The sequence below is a fragment of the Microchirus variegatus genome (assembly GCF_963457635.1).
Source record: "Microchirus variegatus genome assembly, chromosome: 8".
In the NCBI taxonomy this organism is placed as follows: Eukaryota; Metazoa; Chordata; class Actinopteri; order Pleuronectiformes; family Soleidae; genus Microchirus; species Microchirus variegatus.
In genome coordinates, this window is record NC_139809.1 from 2,576,509 (window position 1) to 2,594,866 (window position 18,358).

The 18,358-nt window shown below is 41.2% G+C and overlaps 4 protein-coding genes across 4 annotated transcripts; 1 reads left to right on the plus strand and 3 right to left on the minus strand.

Moving 5' to 3' along the window:
* Window positions 1-200: 200 nt before the first annotated feature.
* LOC310930639 (protein regulator of cytokinesis 1-like) lies at window positions 201-6,344 on the minus strand (the record flags this gene model as incomplete). Its single annotated transcript, XM_083893674.1, has 14 exons — window positions 201-272; window positions 896-1,066; window positions 2,066-2,173; window positions 2,310-2,420; window positions 2,517-2,663; window positions 2,917-3,012; window positions 3,386-3,522; window positions 3,615-3,762; window positions 3,873-4,022; window positions 4,126-4,296; window positions 4,391-4,624; window positions 4,726-4,848; window positions 4,939-5,071; window positions 6,334-6,344. 14 exons carry the CDS (start codon window positions 6,342-6,344, stop codon window positions 201-203), a joined length of 1,812 nt encoding a protein of 603 aa, XP_083749800.1.
* Window positions 6,345-7,695: 1,351 nt separating this feature from the next.
* Window positions 7,696-9,711, minus strand: spi1a (Spi-1 proto-oncogene a; the record flags this gene model as incomplete). The annotated part of the gene is made up of 5 exons (XM_083893200.1): window positions 7,696-8,006; window positions 8,096-8,261; window positions 9,072-9,256; window positions 9,337-9,430; window positions 9,688-9,711. 5 exons carry the CDS (start codon window positions 9,709-9,711, stop codon window positions 7,696-7,698), a joined length of 780 nt encoding a protein of 259 aa, XP_083749326.1.
* A 1,415-nt stretch (window positions 9,712-11,126) lies between these two features.
* tmem276a (transmembrane protein 276a) lies at window positions 11,127-12,753 on the plus strand (the record flags this gene model as incomplete). The annotated part of the gene is made up of 4 exons (XM_083894373.1): window positions 11,127-11,535; window positions 11,991-12,104; window positions 12,210-12,347; window positions 12,506-12,753. The coding sequence occupies 4 exons, from the start codon at window positions 11,127-11,129 to the stop codon at window positions 12,751-12,753; spliced, it is 909 nt and encodes a 302-aa protein (XP_083750499.1).
* A 3,684-nt stretch (window positions 12,754-16,437) lies between these two features.
* On the minus strand, window positions 16,438-17,495 carry fibina (fin bud initiation factor a; the record flags this gene model as incomplete). Its single annotated transcript, XM_083894080.1, has 1 exon — window positions 16,438-17,495. One exon carries the CDS (start codon window positions 17,493-17,495, stop codon window positions 16,854-16,856), a length of 642 nt encoding a protein of 213 aa, XP_083750206.1. The 3' UTR covers window positions 16,438-16,853.
* Window positions 17,496-18,358: the final 863 nt, after the last annotated feature.

Here is an 18,358-nt window from a genome sequence, read left to right on the forward strand (position 1 = left end):
CGGTTTGAAGCGGTCAGCTGCCACAAAAATTACATACAGCGGAAAACGCAGTTCCAGCAGTCGGGCCTGAAATATAGTGTTATAAAAATAGGACAAGAGGAAGTTTCTACATTGCCACACATTAAAATATTTACATCTTTTCTAAAATCCAAACTCCCGCCGAGCTGGATGACTCCCGGTGTCGTCTCGGCTCCCGTGAATCACAGATTGGCGACGGTGGAGTTCAGCAGTCCTGTCTTCACGTGCGATTTAGACGCCTTCGAGAGGTCTCTCTGTCGAGACAGGACAATCAGTATCAGTCAGCATCTGCATTAACAGTTCATTAAAAAAAAGGTGTCAAACTGCTCACGCCAAATAAGGGAAAGTAAAACAGTGTTGGTGTTCACATTATGGAGTGATTCAAGTGTTTATTCTTTCTTTAATGTTATGGTGTTCTGATTTTAAACACAATGAAGCAGAAACTGTGGCCCATAGATCAAATTGTCCTTGGGCCACAGTTTCACAGTCTTCTTATTTCCACAAATTAGAGTGGGTCACTAACATATGAATGTTTTTGCAATGAGAAGCCATGAAAACACTGAAATGCATTTCAATTAAGGTTTTGTTGTGCCACATTCCCCACTTTTAAGAAACAACATTTTGTCTGACAGTGATATAAAAAAAAAAGTTAACATTTCTTTTAGATTACAAAATCCCAAACAACTTAAGGTTACAATTTAACACTGTAAGTATTATATATATAATCAATCCAGTTCAGTTATGACTAAGTCTTTACATTTAATGTTGGAACTGATTTCATTTGGGGGAAAATGTAAGATTTTGTTTTGCATATCCAGATTGCACTTAAGAGGACTTACTGTAGTTATGCACTAAACAAATGTAAAACCCCATTTACCGCAAAATCCGAATAGGAGCCGGCAATAGAGTTAAAGGTGAAGGTGTGATCTTGAGTATCCTGAGACCTTAGTGTGCCACTTGGAGTATTTCTAAGATGGGAGATGTTTTCCTTGTTTCGCTCTAGTGCACGAGGAGTCTTTCCATTTCCAGGGGTTCTCAGGCCAAAACCCTACAACGAGACCATCCAGAATGAAAAATGTGATTTTGCCAACTCTTTCATCCTAACTTCAGACTGTGACCAAAATAGGCATTTAAAAAGGAAAAGAAAAAACTGCAGTACTGCATATTCTCACAGTGTCAGGCTGTTCACAGCAGGTTCATAGATGTAACACCAAAGTAAGCAGTAGATAGATAGATAGATAGATAGATAGATAGATAGATAGATAGATAGATAGATAGATAGATAGATAGATAGATAGATAGATAGATAGATAGATAGATAGATACTTTATTCATCTCACAGAGAAATTCACACAACATAAGTACACATATGTTGACAATATTATGGTCCAGTGTGTAAGAATTTACTCGTGTTACCCCTCCCCCTTTGCACATGCATCAGGGAGCTATGGTGGCCAAACGGTTCTTACACTTGCATAAGTCTTACACACTGGACCTTAAATAATATAATGAAGCATGATGTCTTACATACAATTTGACATTAAGAAATAATTGAATACATTCTCTGTATTTGATATAGAGCTGCAACTAACGATTATTTTGGTAATCGATTAATTGGTCGATTATTTTCTCGATGAATAGTTTAGTACAGGAAATGTAAAAAATCAAAAAAAATGTATTAATGTTTGTCAAACCTGGGAATGATGATGTTCTCAAATGTCTTGTTTTGTGCACAAACCAAAATGATTCAGTTTTAATGATTTCTTTGTTATGTGGAGCAAAGAGAAACTATTCACATTTAAGAAGCTAAAACAACTCAGATATCTTGTTTTGAATCGTGAAAAAAGCTTCAAACCGATTATCGATTAACAAAATAGTTGACGATTAATTTAGTAATCGATTAATAATCGATTCATTGATTAATCGTTTCAGCTCTAATTTGATAAAAAATCAAATCTGGTCACTACGCCACAGTGTAGCCTTGCTCAGATACAGTGGTAAGGCATTTAGTTGCTTGGCCTATGATGGTGGGAAAATGTGATCTTACCTTGCTGGCAGACAGTGGTGGTTTCTGGGCAGAGGAATGACACATGGTCCCACTGGGGCCTGAGCTAAGGAAGCTGTTAGGAGTGGAGATGGTCGACATGCTGTTGAGCTGAGAGGAAAGAGACAGAAAGGTGAGTCAGCTTTTTATTCCCCCCACAGTGTCACTATATGTTGATGCACATTCATCAACAGCCAGAGATAAATGAAATCAGACCCAACTACAGCAGCATCAGTATCATTATCACCTTCTTTATTTTTCCCGGAGTGGGAGTTCCTGCTATCCGTCTTTTGGACGGTGTCCTCACAGATGTTCCATACAACATGTCCTCCTGAGTCTGTTTAGTTTTCTTTAGTTGCTATTTCAAACAAAAAAAAATACAAGAGTAATATTCACAACACAGGGGAATGTATGACTTGGCATAGTTTAAATAAAGTAATAATATATAACTTACCCTTTCCATTTTCTCCTTCTCTTTCTCACTGTGGTGCTGCTGCCACTGCTCCTGCACATAGTCGAGAAACTTCTGTCCATTTACCAGAAACTCTTTGCCGTGCTCCAGCTCCCACTCGTCAATTTGGGCCTTCAGACTCTTTTCCAGCTAGGACAAAAATAAGTTGCCATTAGGTCTCACAGCTGAATGACTGCCGTTAAGAAAAAAAAATACCCAAAATGTCACTCCCTGTTAAAATCTGGCAAAAATTAATGAACATTTTACACATGCACCAACAACTTCCAAGTAATATCTACTCCTCTGGCATATAGGTTACATGAGTGCATTTGTTTTATTGCCAAATAACCACCCTCCCACAGACACATCTCAAATCCCATCAACAACTACATAATTTCCTAACCTTAGGCAAACTTTTCTGCAAGTCAGTCCTCTGCTTCTCTTCTTTGAGGAGGTTCCCGCCTCTGTTGTTGAACCTACCAGGATCATTTGCCTTTTTCTGAGGGGAGCACACACACATACAAACCTTTATAATAAAAGTTGTTCATGTTCACCACCACTGTATTTAGAGCATTGGTTCTCAAAGTGCGGCCCGGGGGTCCGCAGAAACATTTCTGGCGGCCCGCAATCAATTACACTTGATAGTTTTAATCCAGGAGATGCTAAGCTTGTTAAATGTTAATTGGACATTACTGGATACAGACCAGTAAGTGGAAACTGTACAACTGCAATCAGGTCATTAAAATTATTACAAATGGGATTTCTTTCTGTTTTTTTATCCTTTGGCGGCCCTCAGTCCAACGTAGGGTTCCTAAATTGGCCCTCAGGTATCAAAACTTTGAGAACCCCTGATTTAGAGGATCTGTACTCACATCAAGTTCCAAGTACAAGGTCCAGTTCTCCTGCCACTTTGTTACTCCCTCGAAGAGCTCTTTGTGGTCCTCGTGATATTTTTTCAGAATCCTGACTTCAGCCTCGTGCACATTAAAAAGATCCTCGGTGAAATCATCTGTGGTAAGAAAACATGCACTGAGATCTGCTCGCTCTATCCGAGACAAACACATTCAGTGCAAGAAGTTTGTTTTTTTAACAGCTACTCACCACAATGATACGCAACAAAGGCCTGCTGCTGTTCTGGGCTGTAGAAGCATCTCTCCCAGAAAAGGGCAATCTCAGCTCTGATGGCCTCGATGACACTTTTCATGCTCTGCATCTTCAGCACTTCTAGACGCTGAACCTCAGTTTGGAGCTAAAAAGAAGAACCAGAGTGTAGCTCAGTGAAACAGCGTAACATTGCGTTGTGTGAAATCTCTTACTGCCAAGGTAAATGACAGCAAATCACAAGGAAAGTTTTCTTACTGCCTCAATGTTTTTCTTCTTTGATTTGACCATATGCTCCGAGAGTGGTTCCCTCTCCTCTTGGGGAATCTGAAGTCTCTCCCAAAGCTCCTGGATCTTAGTGCGAAAAGCTAAGCAACGGAGCTCATTCTGAGCCTTGCGTTCCTGGAGCTGGAAGGAAAATGTACATCTATTATATGATATGATGTAATAAGGGATATTGTAAGGTGTGAACTGAAAGCAAGAAATAAAAACATCTAGAAGCAAATATTACCTCACTGAGAAGTATTTTAAGAGCAGCGATATTGTCATTTGACAGACAGAACGCTTCTTCGTCTTCACACATCACATCCATCTCAAAGCTGGTCTCTGGATTCTGATCCAGATCATCCATACATGTGATAATGTCTTTCTTTATGCTTACAAATTCATCATGACGACGCAACTGAAAGAGGAAGTGATGAGCAGAACATGTTACAACCCATTTTTCTGAAGGTGAGAAATAAATAAAAAAAATGTAAAAAGTCAGCCTGTAAAACCTTTTCTTTGGTCAGATCCTCGAGGTAGGCATTAAACGTTTCCAGTTGGTTTAGTGATGGGACGGAGTCGTGGTCAATGCAGAAAGGGGTAGTGCACATAATATCACACAGCTCACGGTCTTTGACAACGAGCCCTTTAAGCTCCTCCATTCTCTGCTTCTTGTGCTCCTTCATCACCTCGAGGCGTGTGCGACTGTTCTTCTCCATCTGCAGCATAGTGCAGCCGTCCTCCTCCTTTTTTGTTATTCAAGAGGAATGCACAGGGTTAGTCCAAACATGATAAGCAGTGGTCTCATGGGAAACAAAGTAATGACATTTCCTGTATGTGGCCGTACCTCAAAGGGGGGCAGCTGAAGTTCAGCACACAAACTATTGAGATCCTTGCGACATGAATCGATGCTTTTTACTAATCTTTTCTTGAGCTCTTCTTCCTCTGCGATCATCAAGTCCAGCAAACCCTACAGGAAAAGGGAAACGACAATGTGCTTTGGTTTAGTTCTGGAAGGACGACAGTGAGACTGCGTGGAATTCAAATTTGCGGAGCTCACTTTGATGTGCTTGTGGACGTCGTTGGTTCTCTGCAGGCGTTGCTCCTCAGGAATCCCAATTTCCTCCCATATATCCTGCAGCCTGACCAGAGCTCTGTTGAGGTATGCAACAGATTCTGCGGCGTGGACTTCACTGGAGGAAAAACAAAGAGATTTAGCAGGTCAGTGCGGCGAGGTCGACATATCCACCACTAAATACTTAGTCCAGTAATAACATGTCATTTCAGCATACTTGTATTTATTTTATCTTTTTTTGCTTATTGAACATATTTTATCTCCTGGAGTTATTAAAATTTAAAAAATGCCTCTTAAACATGCCCCCCCTTAAAAATAATCAACTTTCATATTTTTGCAGTTGTACACATTCTTTTGTTTATTATAGTGCCAGTGCTTAGCTACTGTATGTGAAACAGAGAGCTACTTCTCTCTGTTGATTTTAAAGGTCGATTCCACCAAAATACAACTAATATCTAAGTACTTCAAATATTAAAGGTTCTTTCCATCCAAATATAATTTTGTCTGAATATGTGATGCTTTAAATGGTGATTCCACACAAATACAACTGTGTCTAAATGCTTAACGCTTCAAAAGGCCCATTCTACTCAAATGTTACTTTACACCCAAATAGTATTTCCCCTATTAAACACAGCAACGTATAAAAAAAAATCCAAGAGCAGCTCAAGTTCTGCATCCGACGACATTATTGTGATATTTATTCTTAATTATATATTCTGGCCTTTGAATGTGTGAATTGAATGGGTTTATTATATGCATTGAATGTTGTGTGTTGGCTTGTATTTATGATATATTGTGAAGCACTTGGTTATCAGTAAATGAATGGAAGGTGCTACACGAATAAAGACTGATTTAATAGTTGTGTGACATAAACGTGAGCTTTCAAATGAGTACAGCTGGACGATATGGCCAAAACCAATCGCAGTAATAATAATAATAATATATATAGAGTTCACAAATCTATCGGAAATCCTTCAAATTATTTGATCAAACATATACTGAACCTCTGTTATTTTGCCAGTGCATAAAACTATATAACTCCAATTAACCGCGCCATTAATCAGGAAGCAGATTCATTATTACCGGAAAGGCGCTGGCGTTAGCTTAGCTGTGGTCGAGGCTAACATTAGTCGCAATGTTAAAAATGAACGCCGAATAATGAAGAGCGTTGGGTTTAATCACAAAAACAGAACTGTGATTGTAAAAAGGAGACACAGTGTAACATGAACACACGACTACTTTGTCCCAGTGTGACACCGGGTTTCTGCGTTAGCTTCATCTAATGATTAACCAGGAAACAACGCTGCAACAACGTATTACACTGCTGCGTTAACGCAAACAACCGAGTGTCTGGTTCTTTAAAGTATGAAATACACTTACCTCACTCTCATGTTGCCCCCGCGGAAAGATTATACTTTGTCCGGAAAAAAAACAAACAAACAAACGAACCCTATCTTCTTCTAAGCTCTCGTGGCCCCTCTGACGGTTGACGGACGGTTCGTTTCTAACTCGACGGCGTTTAAAATTTTGCACAGAAACAACATCCGCGCTGTGATTGGCTGAATTTACTGACGTCACAGGAAGTAGCGCAGTGGGCGATGTTTATCGACTGCAAAAACAAAAATGTAAATAATTAATCTGAAACGCCTCCGCCCAGAGGGATTATATAAGTGTGCATATTTCTGTTGCTTTAGTATTATTATTATTTACATTTGCACTGTTTTTTATTTATCATAATAATTCATAAATACACGGTTAATGCTCATATCTGGTAAACATGTTCTGTTTTCTGTATCCTGTCATTCTTTTATTCTTTATAAATGTCCTTCTCTAACAATGTAGATAACATTATGAGTCATCATTTTGGTATAAACCTTAATATTATTTTGAACAACAGCATATTCAACAAAATGACCCTATCTTGAGCACACAAGTTGCTATTATAATGGAAATCAATCTTCCTTCCATTGTGGATGTGCAGTGAGTGTGTGTGTATTCAGGGAAAACTGCAGTATTCACGGTCAAAGTCTTGCCAGTTGTGAATATTTTCATTCTGTGTCTTCAACATCTTTTTGAAAATTAATTTAAAGTCTCTGAAAGGAAAATGTTTGGTTCAGTGTATGACGCCCAAGTTCATGATGGACTTTTCTATGCCTCTTTCTTTGCATGTTGTGTTATGTTGAACCTGTTTTAAAAGTTTTTTATTCGTTTTTGTATCCGTCGGGTTGATTTTCTGACTCTGTTCAAGGTTACTACATCCTTCACTCTTCTGTGCTCTTTCAAATAGGCTAAAATCATTGATATATTCATTTGTAGCCTTGGCTACACCGAGAATGTGTGCATCGTGAGACGTGATGTTTCTTTGCCCAAAAGTAGATTCAGCTCATTTGAGTGTTTGACAAAAGGAATACAACTTAATATTTATTTACAGAAATTCACAACAAAATATTATGAAAACGTTTGAAATGTACACTTTTTCGTTGTTTGCTATCCCTGACGTTTAGCCATGTAATCATTGTGCACAGTGCACGGACAAAAAAAATGTAATGTAATTTAAGTTTGAAATAGGGATTTAGTATTTGGATTATGTAGCTGTCGCAGAGGAACTTCACTGCACTGGCATCTCAAATAAATAAGTGAGAAAACTTGGTAAAATAAAAATAAATTGCAAATGTATAGGCAAAGTTAATCTCAACTACTTTAGTGATTTTATCAGAATAAAAGACAGGCATTGTTCCCTCATCAGTGAGAATACTGACGTGAATAGAGGTTCCTCAGCACTTCCTCACTGAACTGGTAGGTTAGCTTCTTCTTTATTTTTTTTATCTCTCCAGTTTTGCCATAGTTCCTCAGAGCTCGAGCCATTTTTTGATAGGTCATTTTCTTGCGGTTTCCTTTCTGAATACCCCAGTGGCTGGCCAGAGCTTCTTTGTGTTTCGTGGAGAACTGGAAGATGCCCTTGTCCTGGTCCACCCACCAGATACTGTCACTCATGTCACCATTCCTTAGCAAATCCAGGAGGAACTGGTACAGGCGGATTTTCTTCTTGTTGCCTGGGGTAAACGATAACTTTAAAGCTTCACTTTGCACTTTATTGTTTGGATTTGATGTCAGAAGAAAATATTCAATGGAAAATACTTACTATTGTCTTTCCTGAAGGAGGAGTGGATATGGTCATCAAGTTCATCTTCCCCTTCTGATACCTCCAGCGGGGGACTGATTCCTCTTTGTTCCTCCTCTGAGTAGTAATGGCCAGGCGAGGCGGAGGGTTGGTACTGGTAGCACAGAGACGGTGTGTAATAGGGGATCTGTAAGATAAAATTAATTAAAAAAAACAAAAAAACAGGACATAGTTCAAGATTACACTGAGACAAAACTTTTTTTGGGTTTTGCTATTGTTCATCCACTGACATTTAAGTTTAAATGCTGTAATTGTAGTAAAAGAGGAAGTAGCTCTGCCAAAATAGAACTTAGTGCTCAGAGAAACCACATGGCATCGATGACATTTCACTGGAAAACATCCCCGACTGTCCACATCATCACTTTATTTATTATAAATGAACTGTAACATTTTCTTTTAAAATATATTGCTATTACTGTAAGAGCAATAGATTTATTGTACCAAGTTCCAAATAAAGTCACAGTGCACCCTGGAGGATATATATATTGTTTGCTTCTGTTTTTTTTTTTGTGAATATTTGATCACTTTCTTTGTCTATGATGCCGACAGAGCTCTAAGCATAAACTGTTCTCTTACATTATATGGTTTCAATTAGTAATTTTCCCCAACACATTCATATAATGGAGAAAATATGTCATCCTGACAACGCATGTTAAATTGATAGCAATGATGCATTTTACTTATGACTAACATAATTTTTATGCTTGAGGATCGTCACACTTGGACTCCACTTGAATGCCGTAAATAAACTTCTCCTCATCCAGCGGCAAAGAATAAGTAACCGCACTTATGAATCACATAATGTAGTTATTTTAATAGTGATATCCCATTTAAAATGTACATTTTTGCTAATGTTGAGCATCTTTTCCCTCGCATATCTGATATCTGTATGTCTTTTCACACAGTTGGAAACTGTTATTTCCACATGTGAACTTACTTGCGGTGACACAGAGAGAGGTGCGAGTGGAGGGTCCAGGTGAAGGGGTATGCACTCAGCGCTGAAGCGGTAAGGTTGGATGAGTTGTTGAGGAGTCACAGACTGCAGCTCTGTGAGGTGATTCACTGGTGAATTCTCGAGGTCCAGAGGCTGAACGCGCTCAGAGTGGAAGGTCCATCTGTGGTCTGAAACATGGAAGTACTTTAAGCTCTCTTAAGCCCTGTCCTGATTCCCTTTTCTTGTTTGTTAAACAGAGTTTACTCACCTTCATAAATCTCCCCCACATTAGTGAGGTAGGGGTACAGCTCTGCAGGTGGACGATAATTCTCTGGCTCATTTGGAATAATTTCCTCTGTGGACTTTGGAAGAGAAAAAATTGATGTAGTCATATATAAAAAAAGTAAAGTAAACAATTGTTTGCCTCTTTTCCTAATTAAACATCAACAAAACATAAAAAAGAAAGCCCTCCTCTTCCTTTCGTTCCATTACTTCTCAGACACATTCAATGCAATATAAACAAACACACGCAATAAACATTAAGATCTGTCATAAACACAGTGGTCAAAGACCGACATACCACATTTGTTCTCATAAAAAACGAAGCAGCAGAACTTACAGATGATATGACATAGCTGTCCATCATGTAAACAAGCAACACGGTGAATGCTAACTCTTTCTTATTGCTTCACTGACAAACATGCATTGTTGCTGAGCACTGACTTCACCAGACAAATGGGAACTGAAAGCGAGAAAAAGGTTGGATGCAATCTGTGTTCCTATATTACAGAATTATCAAACCATCCACTAGTTCCTGAGGCGTCGAGTGTCGTGTATGAACAAATGTTCTCAGGGGTTTAAATACACAACAATCACGGTCTTGTAATTGTTGTAGACTGAGTTATTAGTGTTCAGAAGAAATTACATAATCTCTCTTTTTTTTTAAAGTTATTTCCTCTTAAATCATCGTTGTTTTAATCAATATTGACTTTGGCGACATGTTGTGTAAGGATGTCACAATATTGGACATTACTTGATATCACACACAAAAGCCGGTGGTGTTTCTTTGTATGCTTACACTTCCCACTCCTCACTTCAAACTAGAATAATACTGTTATATAATTCCACACTTCGTGGTTAAGTAGAAGAAATCAGTCTCCTCTGAAAATACTACCTAATTTAACTCTCTGTCGCCGCAAATCCCCAATGAGATTTATTAACGTAGGAATGTTTTACAAGTAACTGCACAGGAGGTGAAACCAAAAGTGAAGTTTGGCTTGTTCCTCTTTTAGCTTGGCATTATGGTTTCCAATAGAGGAAGTGATGACCATGAGAATGAAACCAATGGAAACATGGTGGACTATAGAGCCACTGCACGCCTCTGTGACTGCTTTGTGTTGCAGTACTTTTCCCTCCAATGCTGGACTAAAAATGCATGGACATTTTGCTGTTTAGGTAAAACAAACAGCATCACTCACTGTTGGGATGTGAAGTTGCCCCAATGAATATGTTGGTTATGATGAAATCAGAAAGAGAAAATGAGGCTCTTTGTGTTATATATTTTTTCTCTCTCCTTCAGTATTTCACAACAACAACAGCAGCAGCTGCTGGTGATGCAGGAAATGGTGTGTTTACTGACAAAGTCGAGCACTGACAGACTTTGGCAGTCGCTCCCTACAGAGCATGATCTACAGAACAGGGAGTCCAGGCCTGGGGGCTGGCTGTGCTTTCAAATACTTGCTCTGTCTCCATCTACTGGATAAGAGGTATTGGACTGGCCAGTGTCTTGGCTATTGACTGAGTTGAGAGGCATCGATGAGGCATAAAAAATAGACAACCCAGGATCAGATTTATTTATCTCCCCGCTTCAGAATGTGGCTCTTTTTGACGACGGTTGACAAATCAAAGAAATGACGGCTTCAGGTTTACATCTGCGTTTCAGATTCCTTTGTGTTGCTCGGTTTCCTGCCCACCTCAGCGACTGACAACAGCAGCCAGGAGCGGAATCCTGCTGTCCCGTGGAACCGTCACGGCACCGAGGCGAGATACGCATGGAACATGGCTGCTCTGAGGACTTTAACCGTGGCGGGTCTTTTTTTGGCATTTTGCGCTCTGGGGCTGATAGCAGTCGCGATCAGCACGGACAACTGGTACGAGACTGACGCGAGGAGGCACCGGGAGCGCTGCAAGAATTATTCAAACAAAAGAAACGACCCTGGCTACATTTACATCTCCAACAACAACCTCCCGCTTCGCATGTTGCCAAAGGAGACGGCTGTGGGGAGGGAGCGCTCCAATGTCAGAGGCGGTGAACTGATGCTGCTGCGGGCCAAGCGGCACTTCTTGCCTCCTGCGCCCGCCATGGAGTCTCTCTGCAGTCGGCAGTTCAACTCCACCATCACCGGACTGTGGAGAAAGTGCCACCGGGAGGGATTTGACTTAGAGACGGAAGATTTGATCTTTAAAGGTTTGTTTTTGGGTTTGGGGAGGGAGGGAGGGAGGGAGGTAGGGGTGTGTGTGTGGACTGTTTTATGTTATAATGTCTTTATTGTGGACATTTGTGTTGATGCGCTGTCTGTAAATAGCACACACTCCGTGCGCGAATGCGCTATCCAAGGTGCTGATGCTGCGCACAGACGGTGAAGGCCTACGCAGAATAACAAGGAGTAGGTACTGTTACGATGCAATCGACGAGCTGTGTTGTTTTCCAGCTCAGAGAGGAAAGCCATAGTAAGAGAATCCTCCAGATGCTTACAGTAAGCTTCAGTGCCGTGGGTGGATGGTGATGGTGGAAGGGGTTGGGTGTTTTTTTTGGGAGGAGGGGGGGGGGGGTGGCAACAGAGAGCCTTGTGGTAAATATCCGCTCCATCTGTGTGCTTATATGTGGCATATTTTTTTTTCTCACGTTGTTTACATCCACAGGATTGGTTCCGCGCTGCACGCCAATAAAATACTACTACTCATCATCGGCGCTGCCCAGGAATCTGCCCGTCAATCTGACCAAGACAATAAGGCAGGATGAATGGCACGCGCTCCGTGAGTTCCCAAAACGCTCTTTCATAATGTGATGATTTAAAGCAGACACAACTTAACATCGCCCACAGTGCCGCGGCCTCACAAGTGTGCTGTTTTGCTCTGCAGACCTCCAGAGGATGACTGCCAGCTTCATAGGCATGGCCGTCTCCATCATCCTGTTCGGCTGGATCATAGGTGTACTGGGCTGCTGTAAGGAGCATGATCTGATGCAGTACGTCGCTGGACTTCTCTTCCTCATGGGAGGTAAAAATGCACTGTATTTTGTACAAAGAGCACTACCGTGTATTACCACACAGGGGTGCTAAAGTATTTATCACTGCAAAGCTGTTGGATGGACGCATGAGAGGTGATGAAATTATTTGTGCTGTAGTGTCTCACTCTTTTTTTTTTATCTCTGGCAGGAACATGCTGCATTATCTCTCTTTGCACATGTGTGGCCGGGATCAACTTCGAGCTGTCCCGCTATCCTCGCTATATGTTCGGCATACCAGAGGACATCAGCCACGGTTACGGTTGGTCCATGTTCTGTGCATGGGGTGGACTGGGCCTTACGTTGCTGGCTGGTTTCCTGTGCACACTGGCTCCTTCCCTCTACCCTCCACACACTCCAGTGGTGCACAAGCCCAGGCAGGAAAATGGCTGCGTCTGACAGGCCACGCCGCACATCTAACAGACACCTGTCTCCTCCTGAAACAGTGACGAGCCCTGTTCCAGAGACACTTTTACCCATGCAGGGACTCAGAGCGGCGAGAGCTGTCATGCAGCACAGAGAAAGCACAGAACGCTGGCTCTTAACTCACGTGACAATGAGATAAAAGAGGTGACATTTGACTGAAGACACTTTCAGTTCCTCTGGTGCTTTTTTCTTGTGTCCCTCTCTATGAATGAACTCTTCAGTGTTATTGCTTGCTCTCGAGGAGACAAATAGTTATACAAAATTACTTCATGTAAAATATGCTAATGGTAGGGGGGGGGGGAGGGGGGGAGAAGAACAGAAAAAGAAACACTGGCAGAAGACCCATAGCACAACTTTAAAATCTGTATTGAAGATGGATGTGTACCTTCACATTTCAAAGGGCAACATGTGTATCATTATGTACTCATTCAAAACAAGATATGTACATGTACTTTTTAACTGTATGTATGCAGATGCATTTGTGTTTATTCAAGGAAAAAGATGTGCATCAAGACCAAGCTGTGTTTGAAGGAAATGTTTTGTTGTTTTTAATGTCTTTAACCCCCCATCAAAATATTTTTGAAAAATAAAACAATCATGCAAAGCTATGTTTTTTTCTGCAGTGTAATACACTGAAAATACATTGTATTATTATGGTTCTCCCTGCCTCAGTACAGGAGTATGAAATTATATGAGTTTCTAAGCAGACGGGAGGACCAGCTAATGGAGTCAAAACGTTTATTGCGTCATTTTTTAAAAATACCTGCTGTGTCTGGTTTATGCAACCACTTCTGGATATTTAAATGTCAGTGGCCAAATAATGAGTCAGTGAACCAAATCTGTTAGTTAGTGCATCACAGTGAAGTAAACATAAGATAAGACGCATTAAAAATGAGAATATCCACATAACAACATCAGAAGTTTCAGGGTCACATGTTCTAAACATTCCAACAACAGCTGCGCTGGTTTACACGAGTTACTCTGTGCTTTCCGTCGACAACACGCAGCAGCCATTGTACACTATGATTTCTTTCTCTGAACTTTTATGAGAAATTCAATCATTCTTGACATCCGATTCAAATTCTGGCTGCGCTCGTTTCCTGAGGTTTTCTCCAGTCCTCAGTGTCTCGACTTTACCATTGCATTGCTTAATTATATTTATTATAATCACTGGGTGATTATATGCAGCTGCAGCCATGACATAAATCACAAGTGTTTTCAGAAATATCATAAGCTAAATGAGACGAATGAGATGAATTAACGCTGCATTCATTCACTTATTTTCAGTACATTTATTTGACCTTTTTTAACATGTGTGGAGATGATTGTTTTAGCATATTCAGATTGCAATATATAGTATACTCTTACATGAATTGAAATTGGAAACAGCTATTTTCATTCAAAACAAATGAGATTATAAATGTCACATTTTTTAAAAAGCATGTAATTATAGATTGACTATAATATCCACATGTTATAGTTAAGATGAAATATTCAGTTTGATGAAACACAATCAACTAATAAATGATTAGGTATTATGTTAAAGTGACACTGACTTCCATTAAGACAGCGTATTATTTGTTAAATCGTGTTTTTTCAAGCTTAATTCTACACTTAGTGTCTCAACTCTTAGGCTCATACGACATCATCTCTTCAGAGTAAAGAGTCTGCTCAGTGCAGGGTTTCATGGTACATGGATGGAGGAACTTGGTCTATACTATAGTTTACTATATACTATAGATTAGAGTTTAGTTAACATGTTAAAGGAGGATAATCACTGATAAATATAGAATCAGTTTTAGTATTAAAGGGACACTGTGTAGTATTTATGGGTTTATATAACCCAAAATCCACTTTTTTATACATATTATGTGCTCCTGCATTGTCTAGTCGCTGTATAATAGTTTTTGTTTCATTTTCGTAGTGTTTCAAAAAGTCATGTAAAATAACATGGTCGTGGGCCGCGGTCGCATAGCCACTGTTAGCAGCGAGACGCCATGTTTCTACCGGAGCCTGTAAGGACAAACGCGAGAGAACAAATCAAGCGTCTCTTTACTTGTAGCTGAAGTCCCGCCTCCTCTCTCTCCGCTTCGTCTGCTACGGCCGCGGTAGCTCCGCCCTCTCCCTCGCCTCACGAACCTCATCTGCTGACACGGAGAAAGACGACGTGGACGACATTTGACCGGCTGAGGATAACGTAGCGCTCAGGGAAGGGAGGGGGTGAGCAGAGGAGCAGTTCTTTTGTTGTAAATTTCAGCCTCTCCTCTAGATGGCACTAGAGGAGTGCCATCTAGAGGAGATGTATAAACTGTATACAATGTATAAACTACTTACTTCACCTTTAAAGTAGCTCTCAGCACTCAGAGATCTGTGGTTTCAGAGCTTTGTAATCCACAGAGATGGATCGCCGTGTTCTCAGGTCTCACTCTGGTCTACATTCCTGACCTTTCTGTGAAAGAGGAGAATACATTCTCCTAACAGGGGCATCCCTTCCTGCATCTGCGCATCAGGGAACTCTAAATGTAGGAAAAATATTTTTAATAGGAAAAACAAAACAAAAAAAAGAAGAGCTGGAATGAACAATTTGGGCCAAAAGAGACACATAAAGTGTGTGATGGTGTTTGTTTATGATCACTTTGGTGACCTGCCTTTGGTTCCACAGTGGAAATGTAAACAGGACCTTTCAATCAAATCTTCTGAGCCCCTGTGCGGTGCCCCTGGAAATGAAGAGCCATATAGACATATAGGGTTTCTCCGGCAGCTCAGTTTCTCCGGCAGCTCAGCTCAGTGCCGGGCTGCACAGAGCTGTTTTTAAAAAGAGGGTCCCTCTGGGGAAGCTGGACTGTGAGGAAAACCAGACAGAGGAAATCACACCCAGTTGCTGCCCATCGGGCTCCCTCACTACTGCACAGACATAATCTCTGTAAAAAGTTGGCATGCTCATAACTTTTGTGGTCGGAGCAGACACTGGTTAAAACAAGAGCCTTTTAAAATGGTCGTTAGAAACTGAAAAAAAACACAGGAGGCATTCAAAATAATGAAGTCAAGGCACTAGAAAATCAAAACAGCATGCAGTGTTTCTCTCTCTCTCTTTCTCTCTTTGTGTGTGTGTGTGTGTGTGTGTGTGTGTGAGACCCAAGAGGTCAGGGTTAGTTCCTTTCAGGAATTCAAAACTACTTTCCTCCAATAAACAGTTGTGTCTGGAATAATAGGTCAAAGCGAACACATTCCATTTTTTTATAGAGATTTAAACATCCTGTATATGCCGTCTGCTTATAGATAAATGACTCTGTTCAAAACGTTTCATGTCAACCACAGGCTTACAGTGAATACACGGTGATATAGAAAACACTTGGAGAGCCAACAATAAACATGGTGACAGAAATATATGACAGGGGTCACTTTCCACTGCAGATAACCACAAGTTCAGACTTCAAAAGGGTTTTTTGTTTGTGTAAACCTCAAAGCTTCAAAGGCTGGAAGTGGTTTTTCCAACACAGCAGTGTGTGACAATGAGAGAAGAAGTATATACAAGAAAAGTTAAATTATTGTTTTGGCAGTAGATAAGAGGTAAAAGAAGACGTTACAATCTGTGATGAAAGATGAGTATTTATTTTATAGTAATATCTTGAAATTTGAAAAAAAAAAAAACAATATAAGTTTAAATACACAGACAGAAAGTTGGCTGCTCAGCTGAGAGACTTTTATTTTCATACTTTCTGCTGAATATATTTCTTCCTCAGAGGAACAGCGGGCTCCAGGCTCCTGGTTCCTTGTAGGAGAAATTTATGTTCACAGTTTTCTTTTTTCCTGACCCAGAGGAATGTGTTGATGTTTCTGTTAGAGCTCATTTTAACGACACACACACACACTGCTCCAAAGGAATATGGGCTCAACCAAAGGGTCAGAGTTAGACATATTCGTGGGAAATGCAGTATATAGACCACAATTAACTTTCCAGTTGTTGTTTTTTTGTTTTGTTTTTTAAACTGGAGTGTCCATTTCTCTCTCACACACACACATGCGCGCGCACAGACACACCATTACGCACAGGTTAATTTGCCAAAACAACCCTAGGAGCCAAAGTTCAGATACTCGGTCTTGAGGCGGCTCAGCCTGGTGCCGTGACTGCGAATAATGAGAGACAAGAGCTCGTGTTTGTCTTTCAGTCCCAGAGAAATGTCTGTCGTTTCCCTCAGCGCGTGGCTGATGCCACTCACTTGCTTCACCACGTAGCCGTTGAGCTGCTGCTCCTCTCGCAGCTCAGTCTCCTGACTCTCTTTGAACTTCACCTCCAGCTCCACCAGTGACTTCTCCACGCTGGAGAAAGCCTCGCCGATCTGGGAGATCTCCCGCTGCAGGAACTTGCCGTAGCTGTCCTCTCCGTCCAGGTCGTGCGCCACGGTGCGGCCGATGCCCTCCAGCAGCCGCGCCGCGTCCTCCGCCTGCAGTTTGGCAATGACGAAGTCGTCGCGCACGACGGAGTCGCGCTCCTCAGAGGCTCCGCACGGAGACACGTCCGAGAATTTAAACAGCATCTGGCACTTCTCCGGGTCTTCGGTCTCGTCGTAGTATCCGTCCGGGACAAAGAAGTGATGGAAAGTGCCATTGGAGATCTCCGCCTGGACTGGTCCGGAGTAAGCTGCGGGGCAACATGGTGAAGATGTGACTATGATGAGGAGCAGCAGCAGCAGCAGCGGGACAGCAACCATCATGCACCTCCTCCTCTCTCTTTGGCGATCAGCATCTGCACTGGCAGCCAGATCCAGCGCACAGTTTTCAACCCCCGACTCATGTTACACCGCTCCCCGTCACCTAAAAGGCGCAGACGCCTGTTGGGAGTGAAGAAAAGCTCCTGAATGTGGTTTACTCCACACCACATGCGCAGTGTCTGTGCGGAGTAGGCAGAGCAGGCAGCTTCTTCTAATAAAAGTAACACACACCACTTTATTGTGGTTTTTTTTTATTGTGATGACAGTGAACATTTTAAAAACAGTCACTGGTCTGTGTTCAGAGAGGTTGTCACCAAAGACCAGACCATAGATGGTAGGAGAGACTCCACCAATATTAAAAAAAATGCATGGATGAGGATGTCAACATCACAGTGTGGGTAAATCATGAAACCATGAATGACAACCGCACCCTGCTGAAAGCCACACATTCAACTGTTAAATAATTTAGTGATGCAACTGCCCCCAGATCTGACTTGAATACGATCATTAGAAGCACAAAAACAGTCCATGGACGAAGAAGACGACAAGGAGACAGTGACGGGGTATTTAAACTGTTACAGACTGCAGGGTTAGTTGCATCTTAATGATTAGTTTGACAGGCTTGAAGCACTTACAAACAGTGAAAGCAGTGAAAGCCTCAGCACATCACGACGACCAGGTGTTAAGTCTTGACCCCGCTGATGTTAAAACAGACCCCAAGAAAGATGAACCCATGAGAAGCTGCAGGTTCTAACAGGTTACCAGGCTGCACAGAGCAGCTGCTCATGTCCTTCCGTTTGATCCACAACAGTATTTTTTTTAAAAATATATTATTATTTGAATCACAATTTCATATTTTTGCACAC